This window comes from Tachyglossus aculeatus, chromosome 6 (assembly GCF_015852505.1).
Source record: "Tachyglossus aculeatus isolate mTacAcu1 chromosome 6, mTacAcu1.pri, whole genome shotgun sequence".
Taxonomy (NCBI): Eukaryota; Metazoa; Chordata; class Mammalia; order Monotremata; family Tachyglossidae; genus Tachyglossus; species Tachyglossus aculeatus.
The window spans coordinates 48,087,005-48,112,718 of record NC_052071.1 but is presented as its reverse complement, the minus strand read 5'-3'; the positions used below and the strand labels follow the sequence as shown (position 1 = coordinate 48,112,718).

At 48.2% G+C, this 25,714-nt stretch overlaps 1 protein-coding gene across 2 annotated transcripts in view; it reads left to right on the top strand.

Annotated features, from left to right (window-relative positions):
• Window positions 1-326: 326 nt before the first annotated feature.
• The window catches only part of NUP62CL (nucleoporin 62 C-terminal like), a 44,263-nt gene continuing 18,875 nt past the window's right edge, over window positions 327-25,714 (top strand). The window contains exons 1-5 of one of the 2 annotated variants that reach the window (XM_038748140.1): window positions 327-411; window positions 11,599-11,893; window positions 17,983-18,377; window positions 22,334-22,438; window positions 24,918-25,025. In XM_038748140.1, coding sequence (XP_038604068.1) covers window positions 11,610-11,893; window positions 17,983-18,377; window positions 22,334-22,438; window positions 24,918-25,025 — 892 coding nt within the window. In that variant the 5' untranslated portion in view covers window positions 327-411; window positions 11,599-11,609. The remainder of the gene's footprint in view (window positions 412-11,598; window positions 11,894-17,982; window positions 18,378-22,333; window positions 22,439-24,917; window positions 25,026-25,714) is intronic. The other variant, XM_038748141.1, reaches the window with a different exon arrangement.

Below are 25,714 nucleotides of genomic sequence, written 5' to 3'. Positions count from 1 at the left end.
CGCTGAGACCCCCCTTCCCCCCCCGCCCCCAACTTCACCCGTCCGCCCCCGGCTCACCCTCTCGCCTTCGAAATGGTCCAGGAGGCGAGTTCAGCGTCCTCCCGTTACCATGGCAGCGGCTCGGCGGCTTCCCTCGCCGCCTTCCTCTCGAGCCAATCAGAGGAGACCATCGCGGGCAGCCAATAGGACGCTCGGGATCCATCCAGGGGCGCGCTCCGTCGCGGCCTCCTAGCCCCTGCCCTTATTTGAACGTCAATCAAGCGCCCCGCCCGCCCATTGGCCGCGCCGCCTGGCGTCAGCGTGACGTCACGCGCAGGCGGCTGTCGCGCAGGCGCAGTGGGCCGAGGGGTCGCGGGAGGGCCCGAAGCGGGAGCTGGAGTGGAGGCTGAGGAGGCTGAGGCGGCTGAGGCGGTGAGTTGGGGTGGTTTTGTTCGGCGTGTCCCCCATCCCTGACAGGCCGCTCCGCTCCCCACCATGGCGGCCTTACCTTTCTTAACCCGGAAACGGGTTGGCAGGCCCCGCCTGGCAAGCCTGGGGGGCGAGGTGGCGTCTCCCCCATCCCTCTCCACGTGGCCACCCCCACCAGGACTGGTTTTCGTCGAGGCCCCTACATCAGTCGTATTTATTGATCAACTGTCGTCCGCAGGACACTGCACCACGTCCTCCCCCGGGCCTGGAATGGCCTCCCTCTGCCCCTCCGCCAAGCTAGCTCTCTTCCTCCCTTCAAGGCCCTGCTGAGAGCTCACCTCCTCCAGGAGGCCTTCCCACACTGAGCCCCTTCCTTCCTCTCCCCCTCGTCCCCCTCTCCATCCCCCCCTTCTTACCTCCTTCCCTTCCCCACAGCACCTGTATATATGTTTGTACATATTTATTACTCTATTTTACTTGTACATATCTATTCTATTGATTTTATTTTGTTAGTATGTTTGGTTTTGTTCTCTGTTTCCCCCTTTTAGACGGTGAGCCCACTGTTGGGTAGGGACTGTCTCTATATGTTGCCAATTTGTACTTCCCAAGCGCTTAGTACAGTGCTCTGCACATAGTAAGCGCTCAATAAATACGATTGATGATGATGATGATTTATTATTATTATTAATAATAATAATTGACATTTTTTAAGCGCTTACTATGTGCAAAGCACTGTTCTAAGCGCTGGGGAGGATACAGGCTGATCAGGTTGTCCCACGTGGGACTCCCAGTCTTAATCCCCCTTTTACAGAGGAGGGAACTGAAGCCCGGAGAATAATAATAATAATAATAACATTTGTTAAGCGCTTACTATGTGCGAAGCACTGTTCTAAGCGCGGGGGGGATACAAGGTGAACAGGTTGTCCCACGTGGGGCTCACAGCCTTCATCCCCAGTTTAGAGATGAGGGAACTGAGGCCCGGAGAAGTTAAGTGACTTGCCCAAGATCACGCAGCAGACATGTGGCGGAGTCGGGAGTCGAACCCATGACCTCTGACTCCAAAGCCCGGGCTCTTTCCGCCGAGCCACGCTGCTGCTTAAGCGCTTGCTATCAATCCATCAATCAGTCGTTTTTATCGAGCGCATACTGTGTGCAGAGCAGTGTACTAAGCGCTTGGGAAGTACAAGTTGGCAACATATGGAGGCGGTCCCTACCCAACAGTGGGCTCACAGTCTAGAAGGGGGAGACAGAGAACAAAACCAAACATACTAACAAATTAAAGCAAATAGAATAGATATGTATAAATGAATGGAGTAATAAATATGTACAAACATATATACAGGTGCTGTGGGGAAGGGAAGGAGGTAAGATGAGGGGGATGGAGAAGGGGACGAGGGGGAGAGGAAGGAAGGGGCTCAGTCTGGGAAGGCCTCCGGGAGGAGGTGAGCTCTCAGTAGGGCCTTGAAGGGAGGAAGAGAGCTAGCTTGGCGGATGGGCAGAGGGAGGCCATTCCAGGCCCGGGGGATGACGTGGGCCTGGGGTCGACGTGCCGAGCACTTTTGTAAGCCCTGGGCTGGATATCAGGTGATCAGGTTGTCCCACGGGGGGCTCACAGTCATAATCCCCGTTTTACAGATAAGGGAACTGAGACTCTATTTTTATTTATGTTTGTACATATTTATTCTATTTATTTTATTTTGTTAACGTGTTTTGTTCTGTCTCCCTCTTCTAGACTGTGACCCCACTGTTAGGTAGGGGCCGTCTGTATATGTTGCCAACTTGTACTTCCCAAGCGCTTAGTACAGTGCTCTGCACACAGTTAGCGCTCAATAAATACGATTGAATGAACGAATGAATTAATTGTTCATGAATTAATCGTATTTATTGACCGCTTACTGTGTGCAGAGCACTGTATTAAGCGCTTGGGAAGTACAAGTTGGCAACATATAGAGACGGTCCCTACCCAATAATAATAATGATGTCATTTGTTAAGCGCCTACTATGTGCCAAGCAGAGCACTGTACTAAGTGCTTGGGAAGTACAAGTTGGCACCATATAGGGATGGTCCCTACCCAATAATAATAATGATGTCATTTATTAAGCGCTTACTGTGTGCCAAGCACTGTTCTAAGCACCGGGGAGGCTACAAGGTGATCAGGTTGTCCCACGGGGGGCTCACAGTCTTCATCCCCATTTTACAGTGAGGTAACTGAGGCCCAGAGAAGTCAAGTGACTTGCCCAAGGTCACACAGCTGACAAGTGGCAGAGCCGGGATTAGAACCCATGACCTCTGACTCTCAAGCCCGGGCTCTTTCCACTGAGCCACGCTGCTTCTCTAAGCACTCAGGAGAGTCCGATAGAACAATAAACAGACACATTCGCTGCCCACAACAAGCTCACAGTCTGGAGGGGTGACACACAGTAGGAACAGGGACTGTCTTATCTGATTATTCGTATTAATTATTATTATTAAAAGTATTTACTGAGTGCTTATTGCGTTGCTTATTGCTTGGGAGAGTACAGTATAGCATCAAGCACATCTTGTATCTATTGTACTTTCCAAGCGCTTAGTAATAATAATAATAATGAAGGCATTTATTAAGCGCCTACTATATGCAAAGCACTGTTCTAAGCGCAGTAAGCGCTCAATAAATACGACTGAATGAATGAATACAATATAGCATCAAACACATGTATGTACCCCAGCCCTGTGAGCAGGGATCTTCTCTTTTTTATTGCCGTATTGTACTTTCCAAGTGCTTAGTACAGTGCTCTGCACAGACTAACCGCTCAGTAAACACGAATGAATGGCTGAAATTATCTAATTAATTGTTATGTTATAAAGAGAGGTTTTGATTCCAAGCCCACGGCGAGCTTACAGAAATTCATAACTCAGGAAGACACCGAGCTTCTGTTTGGGCTCTTCCCGCCAACTGCTGAGCCCGCGGGTGGGCGGGAGAAATAAATACGGTGACCTGAGTAACATTCATTCATTCAATCGTATTTATTGAGTGCTTACTGGGTGCAAAGCACTGTACTGAGCGCTTGGGAAGTACAAATCGGCAACATATAGAGGCGGTCCCTACCCAACAACAGGCTCACAGTCTAGAAGGGGGAGACAGACAACAAAACAAGGAGATAGGTGTCAATACCTCTAGAATAAATAGAATTATAGCTATATACACATTAATAAAATAGAGTAAATATGTACAGATATACACAAGTGCTGTGGGGAGGGGAAGGGGGTAGGGCAGAGGGAGGTAGTGGGGGTGATGGGGAGGAAGGGAAAAGGAGCAGAGGAAAAGAAGGGGCTCAGTTTGGGTAAGACCTCCTGGAAACAGCCTCATTGCGGTCTGGGAGTAACTCCTTTCTTCACCCAGAGCCACAGCTTCATTCATTCAGTCAGTCGTGTTTATTGAGCAATTACTGGGTGCAGAGCACTGTACTAAGCGCCTGGGAGAGTACAGTGCAACAATCAACAGCACATTCCCTGCACACAACGAGCTTACAGCCTGGGGAGGGGAGATAGGTAGCAATACAAGTAAATAAAATTACAAGGTAGGGACATAAGTGCTATGGGGCTGGAAAGAGGGAAGAGCAAAGGGAGTGGGAGAAGAGGAAAAGTGGGGCTTTGTCTGGGAAGTGCTCTCAGAGGAGATGAGCCTTCAATAAGGCTTTGAAAGGGGGGAGAATCCCTGTCGGATTTGAGATGGGAGGGTGTTCCAGGCCAGAGACTTCAAATGGCTGAACCTGTTCCTTAAATCAGTCATATTTCTTGAGCACTTACTATCAATCAATCAATCGTATTTATTGAGTGCTTCCTGTGTGCAGAGCGCTATACTAAGCGCTTGGGTCTATGTGTAGAACACTGTAATAAGAGTTTGGAAGTATAAATTCCCCTGGCCTTGAATGCCCTCCCTCCACACATCCGCCAAGCTAGCTCCCTTCCTCCCTTCAAAGCCCTACTGAGAGCTCACCTCCTCCAGGAGGCCTTCCCACGCTAAGCCCCCTTTTTCCTCTCCTCCCCATCCCCCCATCCCGTACCTCCTTCCCCTCCCCACAGCACCTGTATATATATGTACAGATTTATTACTGTATTTATTTTACTTGTACACATTTACTATTCTATTTATTTTGTTAATGTTGTGCATATGGGTATAATTCTGTTTGTTCTGACAATCTTGACACCTGTCTGCATGTTTTGTTGTCTGTCTCCCCCTCCTAGACTGTGAACCTGTTGTTGGGTAGGGACTGTCTCTATATGTTGCTGACTTGTACTTCCCAAGCGCTTAGTACAGTGCTCTGCACACAGTAAGCGCTCAGTAAAGACGATTGAATGAATGAATAATATATCAGATTTGACGGACATGTTCCCTGCCAACAACAAGCTTACAGACTAGATGGGGAGACAAACATTAATATAAAGAATTTATTGATATATACATAAGTGCTGTGGAAGTGAGGGAGGGGTGAATAAAGGGTGAAAAACCAAGTGCAAATGCCTGCTTTTAATAATAACGATTGTTAATTACTGAGTACCAGGCACCCAGAAGCCTCAGGGGTCAGTGCAAGGTAATTAGATTGAACACAGTTCGTGGCCCACTGGGGGCTCATAACCTGAGGAAATCAGTCAGAGCCCGTTATTGGGTAGGGATTGTCTCTATCTGTTGCCGAATTGTACTTTCCAAGCGCTTAGTACGGTGCTCTGCACACGGTAAGCGCTCAATAAATACGATTGAATGAATGAATATTGTGCATTTAATGTGTTAAGAGCACTGTACTAAGTGCTTGGGAGAGTACAGTACTACAGAGTTGATAGATGTTTTCTCTGCCCACCAGGAGCTTACTGTCAATGCCCTTATTGACAGAAGAGGAAACTGAGGCAGGTAAAGGTTGACAATCACTCTGCCATCCTCTTTCCTGTGGCCTGGAATGCCCTCCTTCATATCTGACAGATTATCACTCTTCCCACCTTCAAAGCCTGAGAAGCAGGTGGTGGATAGAGCACCAAGTGGGAGTAGGAAGGATCTGGGTTCTAATCGTGGTTCCACCTCTTGTCAGCTGTGTGACCTTGGGCAAGTCACTTACTTCTCCATGCCTCAGTTCCCTCATCTGTAAAGTAGGGATTAATAATAATAATAATGATGATGATGATGATGGCCCATTTGTAGACTCCCTGAAGGCACGGAGGGGCAGGCCCGGTGGAGCTGGTGGAAAGAGGGGAGTTGAGACTAGGCAGAAGTTGGAAGCTCCTGGTGGGTCAGGCCCCCAGGGAGGTTTTGGCTCAGTTTGGGCCTCCCAGCGCTGGGGCTGAAGAAGGGGATGGGAGAGGGATTACGACAGGTTGTAAACTCTTCCACTAGACTGGAAGGTCCTCCACTAGACCGTATGCTCCTTGAGGGCAGGGATTGTGTTGACCAGCTTTATTGCACTCTCCCAAGTGCTTAGTACAGTGCTTTGCACAGAGTAAGTGCTCAGTAAGTACCACTGATTGATTGGGGCGATTAGAGTCTGCCTGTGGATCATCACGGGATTGAGAATCCAAGGATTCCCCCAAACAATCGCACATCTGGGTCCAGATCCCTTCCTATCCTGGACTGACCCTGGCCTGTCTCGGACACTAGAGCCCTAGAGCTCAAGCCGGCCTGAAAGGGCCAGCGCAGTCATTGGACATGGACACAGCAGACCGTGGGGATCGCTTCCAGAGAGTGCAGAAGCTCAAGCCGGCCTGAATGGGCCAGCGCAGTCTTTGGACGTGGACACAGCAGACCGTGGGGATCTCTTCCAGAGAGGGCAGAAGCTCAAGCCGGCCTGAATGGGCCAGCGCAGTCTTTGGACGTGGACACAGCAGACCGTGGGGATCTCTTCCAGAGAGGGCAGAAGCTCAAGCCAGCGTGAATGGGCCAGCGCGGTCATTGGACATGGACACAGCAGACCGTGGGAATCTCTTCCAGAGAGGGCAGAACTCCAACCACATCATAGGAAGTAATGTGGTCCGGTGGACAGAGCATGGGCTCAGGAGTCAAGGACCTGGGCTCTCATCCCAGTTCTGCCACTTGCCTGTGGTGTGAATTTGGGCGAGTCACAATTCTTCCCTGTGCCTGTTTTGGGGATGGGGATTCCATACCTGTTCCTCCCTCTCCTTAGACAGCAAAACCATGTGGGAACAGAGAGTGTGGAGACACCCTGGGGTCTCTGCCCTGCCCTGTCGCTGCCTCAGGGCTGTTCTGGACATTGCTGATTAGGACAGTACTAAGAGCTGGTGTCCGTCAGTCACTCCTGGGTCTCAGGGCTGGTTACTGCACCCGACTAGGACTGCTAGCCCTCTTGCCATCATCATCATCATCAATCATATTTATTGAGCGCTTGCTATGCGCAGAGCACTGTACTAATCGCTTGGGAAGTACAAATTGGCAACACATAGAGACAGTCCCTACCCGACAGTGGGCTCACAGTCTGAAAGGGGGAGACAGAGAACAAAACCAAACATACTAACAAAATAAAATAAATAGAATAGATATGTACAAGTAAAATAAATAAATAGAGTAAAAGATATGTACAAACATATATACATATATACAGGTGCTGTGGGGAAGGGAAGGAGGTAAGATGGAGGGGATGGAGAGGGGGACGAGGGGGAGAGGAAGGAAGGGGCTCAGTCTGGGAAGGCCTCCTGGAGGAGGTGAGCTCTCAGCAGGGCCTTGAAGGGAGGAAGAGAGCTAGCTTGGCGAATGGGCAGAGGGAGGGCATTCCAGGCCCGGGGGATGAGGTGGGCTGGGGGTCGATGGCGGGACAGACAGCCTGGCCTTCCCAGACTGAGCCCCCCTTTTCCTCTCCTCCTCCCCGTCCCCCCGCCCTACCTCCTTCCCCTCTCCACAGCACCTGTTTGTACAGATTTATTACTCTATTTTACTTGTACATGTTTACTATTCTATATATTTTGTTAATGATGTGCATCTAGCTTTATTTCTATTTATTCTGATGACTTGACACCTGTCCATGTGTTTTGTTGTCTGTCTCCCCCTTCTAGACTGTGAGCCCGTTGTTGAGTAGGGACCATCTCTATATGTTGCCAACTTGTGCTTCCCAAGCGCTTAGTACAGTGCTCTGCACACAATACGTGCTCAATAAATACAATTGACTGAATTTATTAAGCACTGTTCTAAGTGCTGGGGAGGTTACAAGGTGATCAGGTTGTCCCACGGGGGGGCTCACAGTCTTAATCCCCATTTTATAGATGAGGTAACTGAGGCACAGAGAAGTTGTGACTTGCCCAAAGTCATACAGCTGACAGTTGGCAAAACCGGGATTTGAATCCATGACCTCTGACTCCAAAGCCCATGCTCTTTCCACGGAGCCACGCTGCTTCTTAAGATTCTTAAGATTGTAACCCCTATGTGGGACGGGGACTGCATCCAACCTGATTTCTTTTATCTACCCTAGTGCTTAGAACAGTGCCTGGCACATAGTAAGCGCTTAGCAGATACCCTTAATATTATTATTATTGTTGTTGGCATATTTCCAAAAGCCTTCCCTGACCAGGCCCCCCATTTCCTCTTCTCCCACTCCCTTCTGCGTTGTCCTTGCACCGGGATTGGTACCCTTTATTCATCCCTCCATAGCCCCAAAGCACTTATGTTTGTATGCATAATTTGTATTAATATCTCATCCTCTAGACTAAGCTAATTATGGGCAGGAACATGCCTTCTATTTCACTGACTTCGTAGTACAGTGCACTGAAGTCAGTAAGCACTCAATAAGTATGATAGGAAAGAGACAGTTGGTGAACTTAGTCTTCCTTCATGTACTGCCTTTGGGATATGATTTGGTTGAGAACTTCCCGGTTCTGCCACATACCTGTTGTGTGACCTCAGACAAGCCACTTAATGACTCTGGGCCTCAGTCTCCTCATCTGTAAAGTGGAGATTAAATATGTATTCTCCCACTTTGAGGTCATTCAGTTGAATTAATTGAGCACTTTGTGCAGAGCACCGTTCTATGCGCTTGGGAGAGTACATTATAACAATAAACAGACACGTTCACTGCCCTCACAGAACTTATAGTCTAGAGTGGGAGACACATTAGTATAATTAAATAAATTACAGCTCCATGTGGGACAGGGACCGTGTCTGATGTGATTACCTTGTATCTTCCCCAGCACTTTGTGTAGTTGGCACATAGTGAGTACTTAAATTCCCTAATTAATTCTTATGCTGTAATGGGAGAGTTTGATTATCAATAGACTTCATTTGTCCACCATTGCATTAGAATAGAAGATGAGTTGTCTTGGCAAGTGTGTTTATTTTTCCAAAGTTCTTTCACGTCAGTGATCTCATTTGAACCTCACAGCACTATTATGAGGTAGGGAATATTCCCATTTTGCAGGAAATGCACGGGGGAAAGCTCACGGCCAGCACCCAGCAGTCCACGGGAAACCTCCTTTAACAGGCTGGCAAGCCTAGAAACAGAAGTGCACCTCTCTTATCTATTAGCTGATACCCTGGCAAAAACCAGCCTTCGCTGTGCTTCTTAGTTATTGTATTAAATGGTCACTGTAGTGCTGAGCATTGTGCTAAGTCCTGGAGTAAGTACAGTGTAATCAGATGGGGAACAGTCCCCATCCCATACTGGATTCATAGTCCAAGGAATGGGGAGAGCAGGTATCTGATCAATCAGTCAATCAATCGTATTTATTGAGCGCTTACTGTGTGCAGAGCACTGTACTAAGCGCTTGGGAAGTACACGTTGGCAACATATAGAGACAGTCCCTACCCAGCAGTGGGCTCACAGTCTAAAAGGGGGAGACAGAGAACAAAACCAAACATACTAACAAAATAAAATAAATAGAATAGATATGTACAAGTAAAATAAATAGAGTAATAAATATGTACATCTCTAGACTGTAAACTCATTGTGGGCAAGGAACGTGTTTACCAACTCTGTTACATTGTGCTCTCCCAAGCATTTATTACAGTACTCTGCGCAGAGTAAGCACTCAGTGAGCACCACTGATTGATAGTGTTTATGGAGGTCTGCTAAGGACAAGGCAGTATACTAGGTCCTTGGGAGAGACCAATGGAAGCAAAACACAGGTTCCCTGCCCTCAAAGAGTCTTATGGTCTAATCAGTCAATCATCAATCAATCATATTTATTGAGCGCTTACTGTGTGCAGAGCACTGTACTAAGCGCTTGGTCTAATAGCACCATGTGCTGGGTATCAGCTGAGGGGATAACATCTGCCCAAAACTCTGCAAGTGAGCAGAAGTGGAAAAGTCACCCAGTCAGTGTTGCAGCACAAAGGGAGAGTGACTTGCAGAAGCCCATTGTCTTTAGCTTGAGAAGCAGCTTAGCGTAGTGGAAAGAATACTGGCTTGGGAGTCGGAGGTCGAGGGTTCTAATCCTGGCTCCTCCACTTGTCAGCTGTGTGACTTGGGCAAGCCACTTAACTTCTCTGTGCCTCAGTTACCTCATCTATAAAACAGGGATTGAGACTGTGAGCCCCACGTGGACACCCTGATTCCCCTGTACCTACCCAAGTCCTAAGGACAGTGCTTGGCACATAGTAAGCGCTTAACAAATACCACTCTTGTAATTACTATTATTTAGCTCGAGACTGTGTCAGGCTATTCCTCACAGCCATCTCACAATGGAAGCCAGGACAGAGAGCAAACTGTGCCTTTGTATATAGCTATAATTCTATTTATTCTGATGGTATTGACACCTGTCTACTTGTATTGTTTTGTTGTCTGTCTCCCCCTTCTAGACTGTGAGCCCATTGTTGGGTAAGGACCGTCTCTATATGTTGCCGATTTGTGCTCTCCCAAGTGCTTAGTACAGTGCTCTGCGCACAGTAAGCGCTTAATAAATGAATGAATGAAAAATAACTCCAGCACGTGTCCTGACAGCAGGCCCTTCTTCCCTCTTTCCCCAAACTCTAGTGAGATGACAGACAACAGGACCCAACGTACCTAGACAGATAGACTAGGGATGCGATGCACCCAGTAAGATAATTAGCCAGAAACTGTCCTGCCATATTTTTGGCTCCTTTGGTGACACTTGTTCTCATGGATGAAGTTCCAGTGCCAGCAGAGGCATCTTCTATTCAGAAGTGCGTTTTTGAATGCACACACTTTTCCTCACTCAGTAGTGTTCCAACTGCATTGTATTGTACTCTCCCAAGTGCTTAGTACACAGTGCAGTGCACACAGTAAGCACTCAGGGAGTGACTTTTATATATGTTTATGTTCATCCAAGTGCCCCACCTTCTGTGTAGTCCATTAGTTCCTATTTGCCAATACTTAATTAACTAAAATGTTACCTAAATAGTACTATCATTTGAAGTTCATTAATCAGTGGCATTTATTTGGAGAGGAAACATGTCACTCCTTAATTCTGTACTTCTCAAGCAGCTAGATCAGTGCACTCCACCAAATAGGTGTTCAATAAAGAATAATAATAATAATAATTGTGGTGTTTGTTAGGCACTCACTTTTGGCCAGGCACTGTACTAAGCATTGGGGTAGATACAAGCAAATTGGGTTGGACACAATCCCTGTCCCATGTGGGGCTCACGGTCTCTATCCCCATTTTACAGATGAAGTAATTGAGGCACAGAGAAGTGAAGTGACTTGCCCAAGGTCACACAGCAGAGCAGTGGTGGAGCCAGGATTAGAACTCATGACCTTCTGATTCCCAGGCCTGTGCTGTACTATCTGCTCTGTGCAGAGCACTGTACTTCACCGGAAGTAGATGCCGCAGCCCCTACCTCGAGGGTGTTCACAATACATCTCTTTTTAAAAAGCATGCTATTGACTCATTTTCCACATTCTTGAAAATCTGGGGTTCATGAATGTTTAATGGACATAGATCTAAATAGAGGGTCAGATGACAAATCTAGAATTGGTTCCAAAAATTAGAATGATCGATCAGGCCCTTGGGAAAGGATCTTTGTAAGTTTGCATGTGCCACAAGTGAAGACCCCAATTCCATTTGAAATCAATCGCCTAAGGACCTCCCTAGGATATGCAACATGTGTTGCACGATTTTTTTGGGTGAGAAAAATAGAATTATAGGAACAAAAAATGAAAACATCCTCTTCCAGATTTGAGTATCTGGCAGTGTGAATTCAGAATGGCATTGGATGGTAATGTTTTTCTTTTTTCTGTTTGCTTTTTTTCCCCCCACTTCAGGGTTTGGAATCATGAGTCAATTTAATTTTGGCACATCCGGTACTACCGGAGGAGGCTTCAACTTCGGCACCGCCAAGCCAGCAACGACCACGGCCGCCACGGGATTTTCCTTCTCCACCCCGGGGACCGGAGGAGGCTTCAGTTTCGGCACCCCCTCCCAAACTCCTGCCAATACCCAATCCACCAGCCTGTTCTCCCTTCCCACCCCAGCTGCAGCCACCTCGACCCCAGGATTCAGCTTTGGAACACCGGCCACAACGACTCCGGCCCCAGCGGCAACTGGGTTTTCTTTGGGGTGAGTGAGAGCCAGGTAATTTGTGCCACAGAGAGAACCCCTTCAGAATAGGCTTCTGATGTGGAACAAGATATGGGAATGGCTTTTCCCACAGACGCGTCTTGGAAGGAAAGTCAAGTTTGAGGCACAGTGATCTCTCCTTTCTTGACATCCTTTTTTATTTTATTTTTTTTGGTGAGGCACTGAAGAGTCGAAGTGCTTGAAGGGTTTTAGACAGCTCCCTTCTTGCGAAATATGCTGCTTCTTATTAAGTGGTTCTCTCGAGAGACATCTTTTATCGGTTGACTGTTGTAATGACCTTGAACACATTGTGGTTCACTCTTTTCCTTCTTTGATCTCAGTTTTAAAAGATGCTCATGATGGCACTTTTCTTTTTAAAATTCAGTTCCATTCTTTGGTCTCACCTTCCTCCCTGATCCCTTTCCCCCTTTCTCTTCTGTCTGCTCTACATTTTCCCTCTCCCTTTGCCCTCCCTTTTCCATCTTCCCCTTTCGCTATATTTTTTCAGAGTGTCTTCCCCATTAGAGTTTATTCTTTTCACGTGCCAACACAGTGCACTGCATCAAGGGGGCCTTAGTAAATGCTGCTACAACTACTATTAATACTCTTACTACTCTCCTTTTGCTATTTATAGCACGTTTGATAGTGTGAGAGATGCTTTCTTAGTGAATTTTTCTCTTCCCTTCAGACCAGCCTCTAATGGTGTGAGGTGTACCTTTCCTTTGGAAGGCAGTTTGAATACTGGAGTTTTTATCTGGGGCCGTGAGTCACGTGTAGAGCGATTGAGGAACTGAATTTTCCCTCAACGCTGAGTAGATATGGTTCTGGAGAAAGAAATCTGATAAATTACCTCCAACAATAATATTAGCTCACGTTGCGGGAAGGGAATATGTCTCTTGTACTCTCCCAAGAGCTTAGTACAGTGCTCTGCGTACAGTAAGCGCTTGTAAATACGATTGAATGAACGAATGGATTAACAGTAATTGTCTTTTGGTAACTTAGGCTGTAATGCAGGAGCTTAGCTCCAATCAATCAATCAATCAATCGTATTTATTGAGCGCTTACTGTGTGCAGAGCACTGTACTAAGCGCTTGGGAAGTACAAGTTGGCAACATATAGAGACAGTCCCTACCCAACAGTGGGCTCACAGTCTAAAAGGGGGAGACAGAGAACAAAACCAAACATGCTAACAAAATAAAATAAATAGAATAGATACGTACAAGTAAAATAAATAAATAAATAGAGGAATAAATATGTACAAACATATATACATATATACAGGTGCTGTGGGTAAGGGAAGGAGGTAAGATGGAACTCACATCTAGTGAGTTCCACATTCAGCTCTGAGACATCAATCAATCAATCAATCAATCGTATTTATTGAGCGCTTACTATGTGCAGAGCACTGTACTAAGCGCTTGGGAAGTACAAATTGGCATCACATAGAGACAGTCCCTACCCAACAGTGGGCTCACAGTCTAAAAGGGGGAGACAGAGAACAGAACCAAACATACCAACAAAATAAAATAAGTAGGATAGAAATGTACAAGTAAAATAAATAAATAAATAGATAAATAGAGTAATAAATATGTACAACCATATATACATATATACAGGTGCTGTGGGGAAGGGAAGGAGGTAAGACGGGAGGATGGAGAGGGGGACGAGGGGGAGAGGGAAGAAGGGGCTCAGTCTGGGAAGGCCTCCTGGAGGAGGTGAGCTCTCAGCAGGGCCTTGAAGGGAGGAAGAGAGCTAGCTTGGCGGATGGGCAGAGGGAGGGCATTCCAGGCCCGGGGGATGACGTGGGCCGGGGGTCGATGGCGGGACAGGCGAGAGCGAGGTACAGTGAGGAGATTAGTGGTGGAGGAGCGGAGGGTGCGGGCTGGGCAGTAGAAGGAGAGAAGGGAGGTGAGGTAGGAGGGGGCGAGGTGATGGAGAGCCTTGAAGCCCAGGGTGAGGAGTTTCTGCTTGATGCGCAGATTGATCGGTAGCCATTGGAGGTTTTTGAGGAGGGGAGTAATATGTCCAGAGCGTTTCTGGACAAAGATAATCCGGGCAGCAGCATGAAGTATGGATTGAAGTGGAGAGAGACACGAGGATGGGAGATCAGAGAGAAGGCTAGTGCAGTAGTCCAGACGGGATAGGATGAGAGCTTGAATTAGCAGGGTAGCGGTTTGGATGGAGAGGAAAGGGCGGATCTTGGCAATGTTGCGGAGCTGAGACCGGCAGGTTTTGGTGACGGCTTGGATGTGAGGGGTGAATGAGAGAGCGGAGTCGAGGATGACACCAAGGTTGCGGGCTTGTGAGACGGGAAGGATGGTAGTGCCGTCAACAGAGATGGGAAAGTCAGGGAGAGGACAAGGTTTGGGAGGGAAGACAAGGAGCTCAGTCTTCGACATGTTGAGCTTTAGGTGGCGGGCGGACATCCAGATGGAGATGTCCTGAAGGCAGGAGGAGATGCGAGCCTGGAGGGAGGGGGAGAGAGCAGGGGCAAAGATGTAGATCTGGGTGTCATCAGCGTAGAGATGATAGTTGAAGCCGTGGGAGCGAATGAGGTCACCAAGGGAGTGAGTGTAGATTGAGAACAGAAGGGGACCAAGCACTGAACCTTGGGGAACCCCCACAGTAAGAGGATGGGAGGGGGAGGAGGAGCCTGCAAAAGAGACTGAGAAAGAACGACCGGAGAGATAAGAGGAGAACCAGGAGAGGACGGAGTCTGTGAAGCCAAGGTCAGATAACGTGTTGAGGAGAAGGGGGTGGTCCACAGTGTCAAAGGCAGCTGAGAGGTCGAGGAGGATTAGGACAGAGTATGAGCCGTTGGATTTGGCAAGCAGAGGTCATTGGTGACCTTTGAGAGGGCAGTTTCCGTGGAATGAAGGGGACGGAAGCCAGACTGGAGGGGGTCGAGGAGAGAGTTGTTGTTGAGGAATTCTAGGCAGCGCGTGTAGACAACTCGTTCAAGGAGTTTGGAAAGGAATGGTAGGAGGGATATGGGACGATAACTAGAAGGTGAGGTGGGGTCAAGAGAGGGTTTTTTTAGGATGGGAGAGACATGGGCATGTTTGAAGGCAGAGGGGAAGGAACCAGTGGAGAGTGAACGGTTGAAGATGGAAGTTAAGGAGGGGAGAAGGGATGGAGCGAGAGATTTCATAAGATGAGAGGGAATGGGGTCAGAAGCACAGGTGGCCGGAGTAGCACTTGAGAGGAGGGAGGAGAGTTCCTCTGAGGATACCGCTGGGAAGGGTGGGAGAGTAGCAGAGAGTGTTGAGAGCCGGGGGGTTGGAGAAAGGGGGGAAGAGACTTTGGGGAGGTCGGACCTGATGGATTTAATTTTGTTAATGAAGTAGGAGGCCAGATCGTTGGGGGTGAGGGAAGGAGGAGGGGGAGGAACCGGGGGCCTGAGAAGGGAGTTGAATGTACGGAAGAGCTGGCGGGGGTGATGGGCATGGGTGTCAATAAGGGAGGAGAAATAGTTTTGTCTGGCAGAAGAGAGGGCTGAGTTAAGGCAGGAAAGGATAAACTTGAAGTGAACGAGGTTGGCATGGTGTTTAGACTTTCGCCAGCAGCGTTCAGCAGCTCGAGCATAAGAGCGAAGGAGGCGGACAGTGGCAGTGATCCAGGGCTGTGGGTTAGTGGTGCGAGAGCGGCGAAGTGAAAGGGGAGCGAGCGAGTCTAGCTGAGTAGAAAGGGTAGAGTTGAGAGCAGTAATCTGATCATCAAGACTGGGTAGAGAGGAGAGGGCGGCGAGGTGGGGTGTGAGGCGCTCCGAAAGATGGGTGGGGTCCAGAGAGCGGAGATCTCTGTGAGGGAGTAAAACTGATTTACAGGGGAAAGGAGTGTGAGTGAGGAGGCAGGTGAGAAGATTATGATCAGAGAGAGGGATCACAGAGTTGGTGAGGGTGGACACAGTGCAGCGGTAGGAGATGATGAGGTCGAGGGTATGACCAAGTTGGTGAGTGGGTGAGGTGGGGTGGAGGAAGAGGTTGGCAGCGTCAAGGAGAGATAGAAGGCGGGCGGCAGAGGAGTCGTTAGGGATATCCATGTGGATATTGAAGTCTCCGAGGATCAGAGTGGGCATGGAGAAGGAGAGAAGGAATGTGAGGAAGGGGTCAAAGTCGTTAAAGAAGTTGGAAGTGGGGCCCGGAGGGCGGTAGATGACGGCTACAAGAATCTGGAGGGGGTGGTAGAGGCGAATAATGTGGGCTTCAAAGGAAGGGAAGGAAAGGGAAGGGGGAGGAGGGATAGTGCGAAAGCGACATTGGGGGGCGAGAAGGAAACCGACACCTCCTCCTTTTCCGGTGAGTCTGGGGGAGTGGGAGAAGAAGAGGCCTGCACTGCAGAGAGCAGCAGAAGAGACCGTGTCGTCCGGCGACAGCCATGTTTCAGTTAGGGCGAGGAGGAGTAGAGAACTGGAAAGGAAAAGGTCCAGGATGAAAGGGATCTTACTTAAAGCGGAGCGGGGGTTCCAGAGGCCACACTTGGCATCAGCTGTCGAGGGTGGGGAGGGAGGGGGAAGGGTGCGAGGGGTGGGGAGGGTTTGGATTGGGATGAGTTGGCGGGGGCCTGGGCGGGGAGAGTGGAAAGGGGGGTGGCGATGGGAAAGGAGAACTGGGATGGGGTGGGGACGGGGAGAAGGGGAGGAGGGGGGCTGGGAGGGAGAAGCGGAGGACCTGCGCTGGTACAGAGGAATCCTTGGTAGGGGTTGAGGGGGAGCGGTCTTGGTGGGTGAGAGGGAGGGAAACAGCTGGGTGGGAGAGGGGAAGGGGAAGGTGAGGAATGGGAATGGCAGTTGGGAGCAAGGGAACTGAAAGTTCATAGTGAGGTCAGCAGGGCGAGTGACAGTACCGCGGGGGGTTAACAATTGAGATGCAGAAGCAATAAAACAGTAGCAATGATAAAAGTAGGCGATGGCATGACAGGGTGTAGTTGAGCAATCAATATGCTATGGCAATAATAGAATTGGCAGACAATGATGCCACAGAGAGCAGATACAAACTATTAAGAGCTGGAGTAGGGTGGGCCAGTTAAGGGGGGTCAGGGAGCAGAGATACCTGGGGAGGGGAGCGAACAGTCAACTAGCATGGGAGGGCTGAGGAGGTGTGAATGAGGTTGTCGTTAATGTAACATGTAACATGGTGCTAACATGGTGCTAACAAGGTGCTAACAAGGGCTTTTTGCCTGGGGGCGGGGGAGAGTCAGTCAGGACCGGACCGGGAAGATGGGGGGGGATGAGGGGCGCTTTACGGAAGGCCTCCGAAGTGGGGGGGTGGAAGCAGGGGGGGCGTCCGTGGGGGCGCTGAGATGGCGGGAGGGTGGGCGGCCGGGCCTCTCGGGAACGGAGTCCCGGGCGTCTATGACGGCGCTCTGAGGAGAGGATCCTTCCGGGAGCAGCAAGGCCTCGCGGTGTGATGGCGGGCGGGCCTCTCGGGAACGGAGTCCCGGGCGTCTCGCGGTGTGATGGCGGGCGGGCCTCTTGGGAACGGAGACATAGACATAGACTGGGCAAGACAAATATGAACAAATACTTGGAGTTTTGCAGGTAACATCACTTCTGTGGGATGGTAAAATGATGAGTTACTTTTCTATATTAGTGAAAGAGTACTTTGGAAACAACATTACCATTGTGGTATATCAGCTGCCTGGAATGGAGAGCTGAAACCAACTGCCAAAGGGTCAAGCAGATTCATTCTGGATTCGGCGAGACCAAAGAGAGAGGAGCCTTTGCAATGGGGTTCATATCACCTTTAATCTCGCGGCGGCCGGTCGAGGTCCTGGTGCAAGGACAGCCCCCTTCCACGGGACATCCGTGGAGCATCCGCACCGCAAAAGGTGTGGGGCGGGCTTTTATACAGAACCGGACAAAGGTGGCCGCTTCCCAAAGGCTTATCTAAGGCCTACATAAATGTGGCGCAGTTGGAAATATACGGCGCATGAGCAGAAAGCAGAGCAGGGAATTCGAGGTATCGTAACAAAGCGAGGGATCCTGGATATCACAACAAAGCGAGGGATTCTGGGTATTCTGTGGACGTACATAGGCCAACTGGGTTGCTTCGTTATCCGCTGGGCTGACCGTGCTTTTCTCTGTTTAGGGTAAATACACCAAAGCTGAACCTGGGAACCACCAGTACTACACAGTCAACAGGAATCACAGGGGGCTTTGGGCTGGGCAGCAGCACACTCGCCAATTCCGTGCCCAGCAGCGTCCCAACGAGCCAGGCAGCAGCACCCACCAGCTTTGGTTTCGGCACCACCACCGCCACCGCCACCGTGGCCCCCGCCCAGCCCACGGCCTCCACGGGATTCTCCTTCACCAGTGGAGGCACAGCTCAGACCGGGAGCACGGCTTTTAACATCGGCTCGATAGGGAACACGGCCCAGCCGACGGCACTCACGGGCTTGACCTTTGCTGCCGCTGCCCCAGCCTCCACTTCGGCCCCTTCCACCACGCCAGCTCTTGCCTTCAGCCTGGGAGGACAGTCCACAGGTGAGCCGGGAACCCAGCGGTCTCGCCGAGAGCGTTGTGGTCTGGGGGTCTTGAGCTGTTGTGGACTTCCAAGCCAGGTGACTCGTCCCTGGAGAATCTGAGATGGGAGGCCGCGTTGTCTGTCCAGATTGAATATTCCAGACAAAGTGATAATTTCCTTTAATTTTGCCTGCAGGTGTAAGGCCGGCAGCCTGGGTTGATGTCCAGCCAGCTCCACTGAGCCTCTTGCATATGTGTTTCACTCAATCTATTAGTGGTATTTAGTTTATGGCCATACACCTGTTCTAAGTATAGTCCTTTGGCCACATTTTACTTTCTAACCGGTGAAATGGAATCTCGGAGCGGGGCAGAGAAAATGCCACGCCTCTCTCACCGGGAGGATTTCAAAGCTCATTTGGAAAAATAGTTGCATAGTGGGATGTAATGGAACTGAAAATATACTGAGTGGAATCTTAATGGGGGTATAATTGTTTTGTGATGGTTTGATTGAAAAGGATTTTGTAGACCTGGGTGTGACATTTAGTGGCTAAGAAATATTAATCAGAGAAAAAGGGCGTGGATAAGTTTTCTGCAGGTGTATGACATGATGAACAAAATGTTTAACTTCTCTCTTCCTTAAGTCCAGCTATTTATAAAGCAAGACCCACCTCAGAACGCACTTGTCAGATTTTGGCATAGAGTAATTGTTTTTTTAGAATTCCTTTTACAGCACTATGACTCCAGGCCGATAACCCTCTGACAAGTGTGTAGATCAGGTTGCTGTTCTCATTTCTTGTTCGTGAATATGTGATGATGGGATGTAATGCCAGTGCTTTATCCTTGTGCTTTTTAGTGTCTCTTTTGATTAAAAAAATAAGTGGAAGAAAACACTAAGAACTCCAGAAAGTGATTATAGTCTCTGCTGTCCTGCAGTTATATTACTTTTGAACATTGGTTTGGGGAAATGATAGCATTGTATTTATATGTTAGTTTTCACCTAGGAAGAGTCTGAAATTTGATGCTCGTTACCTACCATGTACTCTGTCGGGATTAAATTTGCCGCAGATTGAAAACTAGGATTTGTTACATGGTGTTGAATTGTTCATACAACTTTGGTTCTGATTCAGGAGCAGGATTAGCCATTTTTCCAGGCCATTGAAAATGGGAGAATTTGACAGAGTTAGTAGACCTGATCCCTGCCCTCCAGGAGCTTAAAATCTCCAGTTTCCTCCAGTTCATTGATTAGAATTGCATATAATATTCCAGGTGAGAAGGCATTCCAAGGTGATAATACTAATTGGGTGCTATTTAAGCCCCTACCATATGCCAAGCATTAGGTGGACACAGTCACTGTCCCATATGGGGCTTCCAGTCCAAGAGTGAGACAAAACAGGTATTGAGTTCCTATTTTGCAGATGAGGAAGCTAAGGCACAAATAATTTTTTATTAGTAATAATTATTTTGGTTTAATCAATCAATCATATTTATTGAGCGCTTACTATGTGCAGAGCACTGTACTAAGCGCTTGGGAAGTACAAATTGGCAACATATAGAGAGAGTCCCTACCCAACATTGGGCTCAAGTGCTTATTATGTGCCAAGCACTGTACAAATAGCTGGGTAGGTACAAGATAATCAGGTCAGACACTGTCTCTATCCCACACTGCACTCACAGCCCAACTAGGAGAGAGAAAGGTATTCAAATCCCAAACCGAAGCACAGAGAAGCTGTGAACTTGCCTAAGGTCACATTGCAGGCAAGTGGCAGATCTGGGATTAAAACCCAGGCCCGTTCTCTTTCCACTAGGCCACACTGCTTCTCTAGTGTAAAACACCTTTCATTTTGTTTTCTCTCTCCTTCTTGACAATGGTCTTTTTGGTAGATGCCACCCTTTGGACCAATGCTTGAACCGCAACCCCGAGATCTTTCCTAAATCATGATGGATAGCTCTGGGTCCATTATCATGGGACCAGTGTGGATGATCTTTCCTTCCAGGCTTTAGTCTACGCATCCTCAGTTTGAGGTTCATCTACCAATATTCAAGATCTCTCCTTCAGCTTTGGGGAGACTTTCTGGACTGTAGTCTGTCTTCATGGTATTTCCCGGCCTAGCAGAACTTTGGTAAGGTCATAGGCACGCTTGGAGGCTTCACTGCTTACTCCCTCTTCTAGGTCACTTATGACCAAAACTGGTCCTATCACAACTCTCTGGGAGGTTCTCTCTCCAAGTTCTCTGAAAAGTGAGCTCCTTATCCCTATACCTTTGTTTCTGAACTATCCCATGACTTCTCAGTTAAAAAAAAAAAAAATTAGGGTGGAATCCTTGCCAAGGTCTTTTGACTTTCTCCTTTTCAACCATAAAAGCACCTTTTTAATCCCAGAATCAACAAGTCCTTCCACTGGTTCCCTAAGCTGGCTTCTGGCCTTGGGTATGTCGGAAGGATTTTTTTTTTTTTGGCTTTGGCATCCCTTACAAAATGCTTTTCAAGTTCCTTTTTGATTTATCTAATTTTTTGCCAGCACCCAATCTGCCACTTTTTATGGGTTTTCCCATTTCCTTATATAAGGGAGCATTTATATTGTTGAAAGACTGTCTTTTTTCCTCTGGCACCACCTAGCCATGCAGGGTTGTGGTTTTGTCACTTTTTTGTGGTTGTTGCTCTAGAGCACACATTTTACCTGGGCCTTTCATCATCATCATCATCAATCGTATTTATTGAGCGCTTACTATGTGCAGAGCACTGTACTAAGCACTTGGGAAGTACAAATTGGCAACATATAGAGACAGTCCCTACCCAACAGTGGGCTCACAGTCTAAAAGGGGGTGACAGAGAACAAAACCAAACATACTAACAAAATAAAATAAATAGAATAGATATGTACAAGTAAAATAAATAGAGTAATAAATATGTACAAACATATATACATATATACAGGTGCTGTGGGGAAGGGAAGGAGGTAAGATGGGGGGATGGAGAGGGGGATGGGGGAGAGGAAGGAAGGGGCTCAGTCTGGGAAGGCCTCCTGGAGGAGGTGAGCTCTCAGTAGGGCAGTTTCAGTTTCAGTTTTTTAGCGCCTAGAAGGTAGTTCCAAAGAGGGACCACCGCATGTATGCAGATAAAGCAGGTATTTTGAAAAATTCCCAGGCTTCATACCGCAGCCCGTCTAACCCTAAACACAACTGAGTTTTGGGGGCACCTCACCCTGACCCATTGATCCATAAAAGAGAGGAAGAGCGAAAGCACTGAAGTCCTCCTAGCTGACTAACAAGGGGCACTGCTTTCTTCCAGGAGGCAATTGGCCGACTGATTTTTCCCTCTTAGCACTGTGTGCTCCTAGAGCCCTTTTCTCTTCCTGAAACCAGAAGCTGGGAGGGAGGGAGTGAGAGTTATCCCGCCCCCAACTCTGACCCTACCAGTTCATGGTTGGAGTCCCAGAGAGAACTGCAACTGCCGCCCATTAGCTTGCAGAAGCGCCGGAGAGGGGAGAATGCAAAGGGTTCTCGTGTCACCTGTTGTTACTCCGGCTGCTGATTTTTTCTTTCCCACTCTCGGCGAAACACCCAGCCTTCAGGAAGTAGGAGACTCTGTCTGGTGGGTGAGACATTCCACAAGTAGTTTTTCCTCTGGTGGGGGTTGACTTTTTGTGAAATAAAGGAGCAGTGTCTCTGAAAGGGAAACTTGATGACTCACTGTGGCGGAGGAGCTTAAAATAGCATACAGTTAGTGCTTTCACTATTTTATATAGGATTATTTTTGTCTCCACTCTCTCCCCACTTTTTATTCTGAGTGAGATTTTGCAGCATTATCTTCAAATGTTTCAGTACAAAGGGCGGTGGTCTATGTGAAAGAGAGGAAGTTCTTCCCTGGCATTGCAGTTTGTAGTTTTGAAGAAGTTTGTCACGCAGTTGCTTCCTTTGTTCCTAATCCTTGATTTCTGTCTGGTTCTTTTTTTGCGGGGGGGGTTTCCTCAAGTTTAGGATTTGGAATATTGGCCTCTACAGCAACTGCCGCTGCCCCCACGGGAACACTGACGACAACCACTGGCCAGGGAGCCGGCCTGACTTTTGGAGCTAAACTCCCAGGTAGGAAGCGGCTGAAGCCAGGAGCTCAGTTTCTCAAGTCCTCCCAGCAGGATTTGATGTCAGGGAGAGTTTGGGGCTGGGGAACAGGGCAGAGGGAGGCCCTGGGCAGCTGGAGCCATGCAGTGGTGATCCCATTCCGTCCTTTTCACTGGCCAAAAGCTGGACAGTGACACCAGCACTGGAGGACTGTGACAAGAAGCAGTGTGGCCTAGTGGAAAGAGCACAGGCTTGGGAGTCAGGACACCTGGGTTCCAATCCTGCCTCCGCCACTTGTCTGTCATGTGACCCCTGGCCCACGTCCTACCTCTGGCCTGGAAACCGAGCCTCAGCTTCCTCATCTGTAAAATGGGGATTCAGTACCTATGCTCCCTCCCTCTTAAACTGTGTGCCCCGTGGGGGCAGGGACTGTCTCTCATGTGGTAATCTTACAGTGCTCTGCACACAGTAAGCGCTCAATAAATACGATTGAATGAATGAATTGCTACCCCAGTGCTTGGCATGGGGCTTGGCACATAGCACTTAGAAATACTTGTTTCATTATTGTCATCGTCATCAACGTTATTACATAACATGGTAAGATGATTGCTCCTGGAGAACAGGCAATCTGACCTTTTAGCACTGGTTTGAAGACTTGTTCAAATCCCATCTTCTCCATGGGATGGGACTGACATTTACTAGTACCCAAGAAATTCAACAAAACTCACATTTCCATTTAGATTACAGTTAGTCTGCCTGGGGCAGATAGAGTTTTTAAAGGAGTCATCGTATAGAAAATTCTGCCTCCCTCTGCTTTCCCCAGTTGCGAGAGGCCTATTTCACCACAGACACAGCCTCAGGTCACTGGGGAGTGTGGGCCTGGGAATCAGAAGGACCTGGATTCTAATCCCAGCTCTGCCATTTCCCCGCTGTGTGACTTTGGGTAAAAGTCACTTAACTTCTCTGTGCCTCATTGCCTCACCTGTAAAATGGGGATTAAGGCTGAGAGCCCCATGTGGGACAGGGACTGTGTCCAATCTGATTTACTCGTATCCACTTGCCTGGCACACAGTAAGCACTTAACAAATGTGACAGTTATTATTATTGACCTTTGAAACATTTTTGGAACCACTTTCCAGTCATCCCACTTTTGAGTCCTTGGTATTCCTGTTCTCAGCTTGCCCGCCTGAGGGACAGAAACCGTTTCAGGCTCTTGCCTTTTCCAACCCTGCCTCTTCCATCATGGAGAGCCCAGGAAGCTGCTAGACAAAGCTGACTGATAATGGGGTGAGGTGAGCCGCTCCGCTCCCAGCATTCATTCATTCATTCAATCATATTTATTGAGCGCTTACTGTGTGCAGAGCACTGTACTAAGCACTTGGGAAGTACAAGTTGGCAACATATAGAGACAGTCCCTACCCAACAGCGGGCTCACAGTCTAGAAGGGGGAGACAGACAATAAAACAAAACATGTGGACAGGTGTCAAGTCGTCAGAATAAATGCAATTAAAGCTAAATGCACATCATTAACAAAGTAAATAGAATAGTAAATATGTACAGTGTACCTGCATTCCAGGCAGGTGCTCTCAAGCCGAGGCGCCTGTGGTCTCTGAGCCCATTAGGAAACACGAGTTGAGATAGTATTCAAGTAAAAACACAGGCACTGCAATAACCACAGAAAACGCAGGCCTATGCTGCTACCGGGAAGGAAGGATCCTAGTACAGTGAAGCGCTTATTATGATGTTCTGCGCACAGTAATAACTCAGTAAATATCATCGATTGATCCTTGGGCTCCTTGCTGCCAATGAGCTGAAACAGTCACAGGTCAAGAAAGTTGTACAAGTAGAGATGGTCTAACTTCTGTCTGTTGTCCCCCACTCCTGGAACAAGTCTCCTGGGGCCTCGGGGGTGCGGGGGGCGGTGATGCAGAGTGAAGACACTCGCATGGGGTCTGTAATTTGTTTCTTCCCTGAGATTCCCCCCCTAAAAATTCTACTTACCCAGCTCAACCTGCAAAGAGACTATAGGTGCCTGTAGGCCAGACCAGGTAAGGTAAGGCAGGACTCTAAGGGGATGCCCCAGCGGGGGGTGTGATCTGATTTTGCAGAAAAAAAACCCAGAACCTTCCACTTGCCCCAGCACACATCAGTGATTTTGAATCCTACTGCAGTCAGTTGCACCAAAAAGTACTAGTATAAAATCCGCTCTGCAGTAAATCTATCATAAGGCCATTGTGAAACGTGTGGAGTTGGTGGTAAAAAATTGGAGCCTGCTATGAGCGTAGCCCAGTGCAGACCAACCTGTTGGCCTCGTCCGTCCTTCTAGTTGCCGATCGCTGCTTCTAGGTTGTATTCGCTTTTTCCCAGCACTCAGTATAGGGCCACGGATCCAATGGGAGCCCAGTAACCGTGGCAGTGAGTGCGGGGGATGATGGTTTGGTTTTGCTGTCGTGATCTGCTTGAGTGGAAAACGACCCAAACTGTTTGTCCCTCTTCCTTCCAGGTTTGACTCCAGCTACAACTGCTCCCGCCACCACTTCCGGGCCCACGCTGTTTGCTTCCATAACAAGCTCTTCAACTCCGGCCTCCACTTCTGCCACGAGTCTCTCCCGTAAGCCACTCACTCCACAGAAAGATGTATTTTTCATGACACAAGACTCCTTTACAGTGACATAGCTGGGAAATCCAAGAATCTCCTGACCTCCAAATGTATTTTAGACAGAGCTTCATGTTGCATTTGAGGATTTCCTGTTGGGTCAGGTTATAAATCATCCCCATGGCCTTGCTTATACAATTAGAAGTCAGAACTGTGGGTCTATATGTGTACCCTGTGTGTGTGTGTGTGTGTGTGTGTGTGTGTGTGTGTGTGTGTGTGTGTGTGTGTGTGTGTATACATATATATACACACACACACACACACATATATATATATATAGCAACATTGCAACAACTGATTAGGACTGATAGCCAAGGTGGGAGCTTATATGCTTCACATGGGAGAGTGTCCATTTGAACAAGATGGACTAAGGGGAGGAAGAGTAAAGATTCAATAATGGGTTTTATATCAACCCTGATAAAGGCTGGCACGATTCCAGGAAATCTAATTCTTGCCAAAAAATGCTACCTTTTTTCTTTGGTGGAATAATAGTGGCATTTTTCCCCAGTGAGTTGGCATGGGTGAATACCCCTGACAGTTGCTCTTAATTATCTGCAGGCCATGAACATTTTGTTACCAAGGAAAAATTTCATTTCGTGGCAAAGTTGTAACTTGGAGAGACTTTCTTTGGCCGTCAGCCAGAA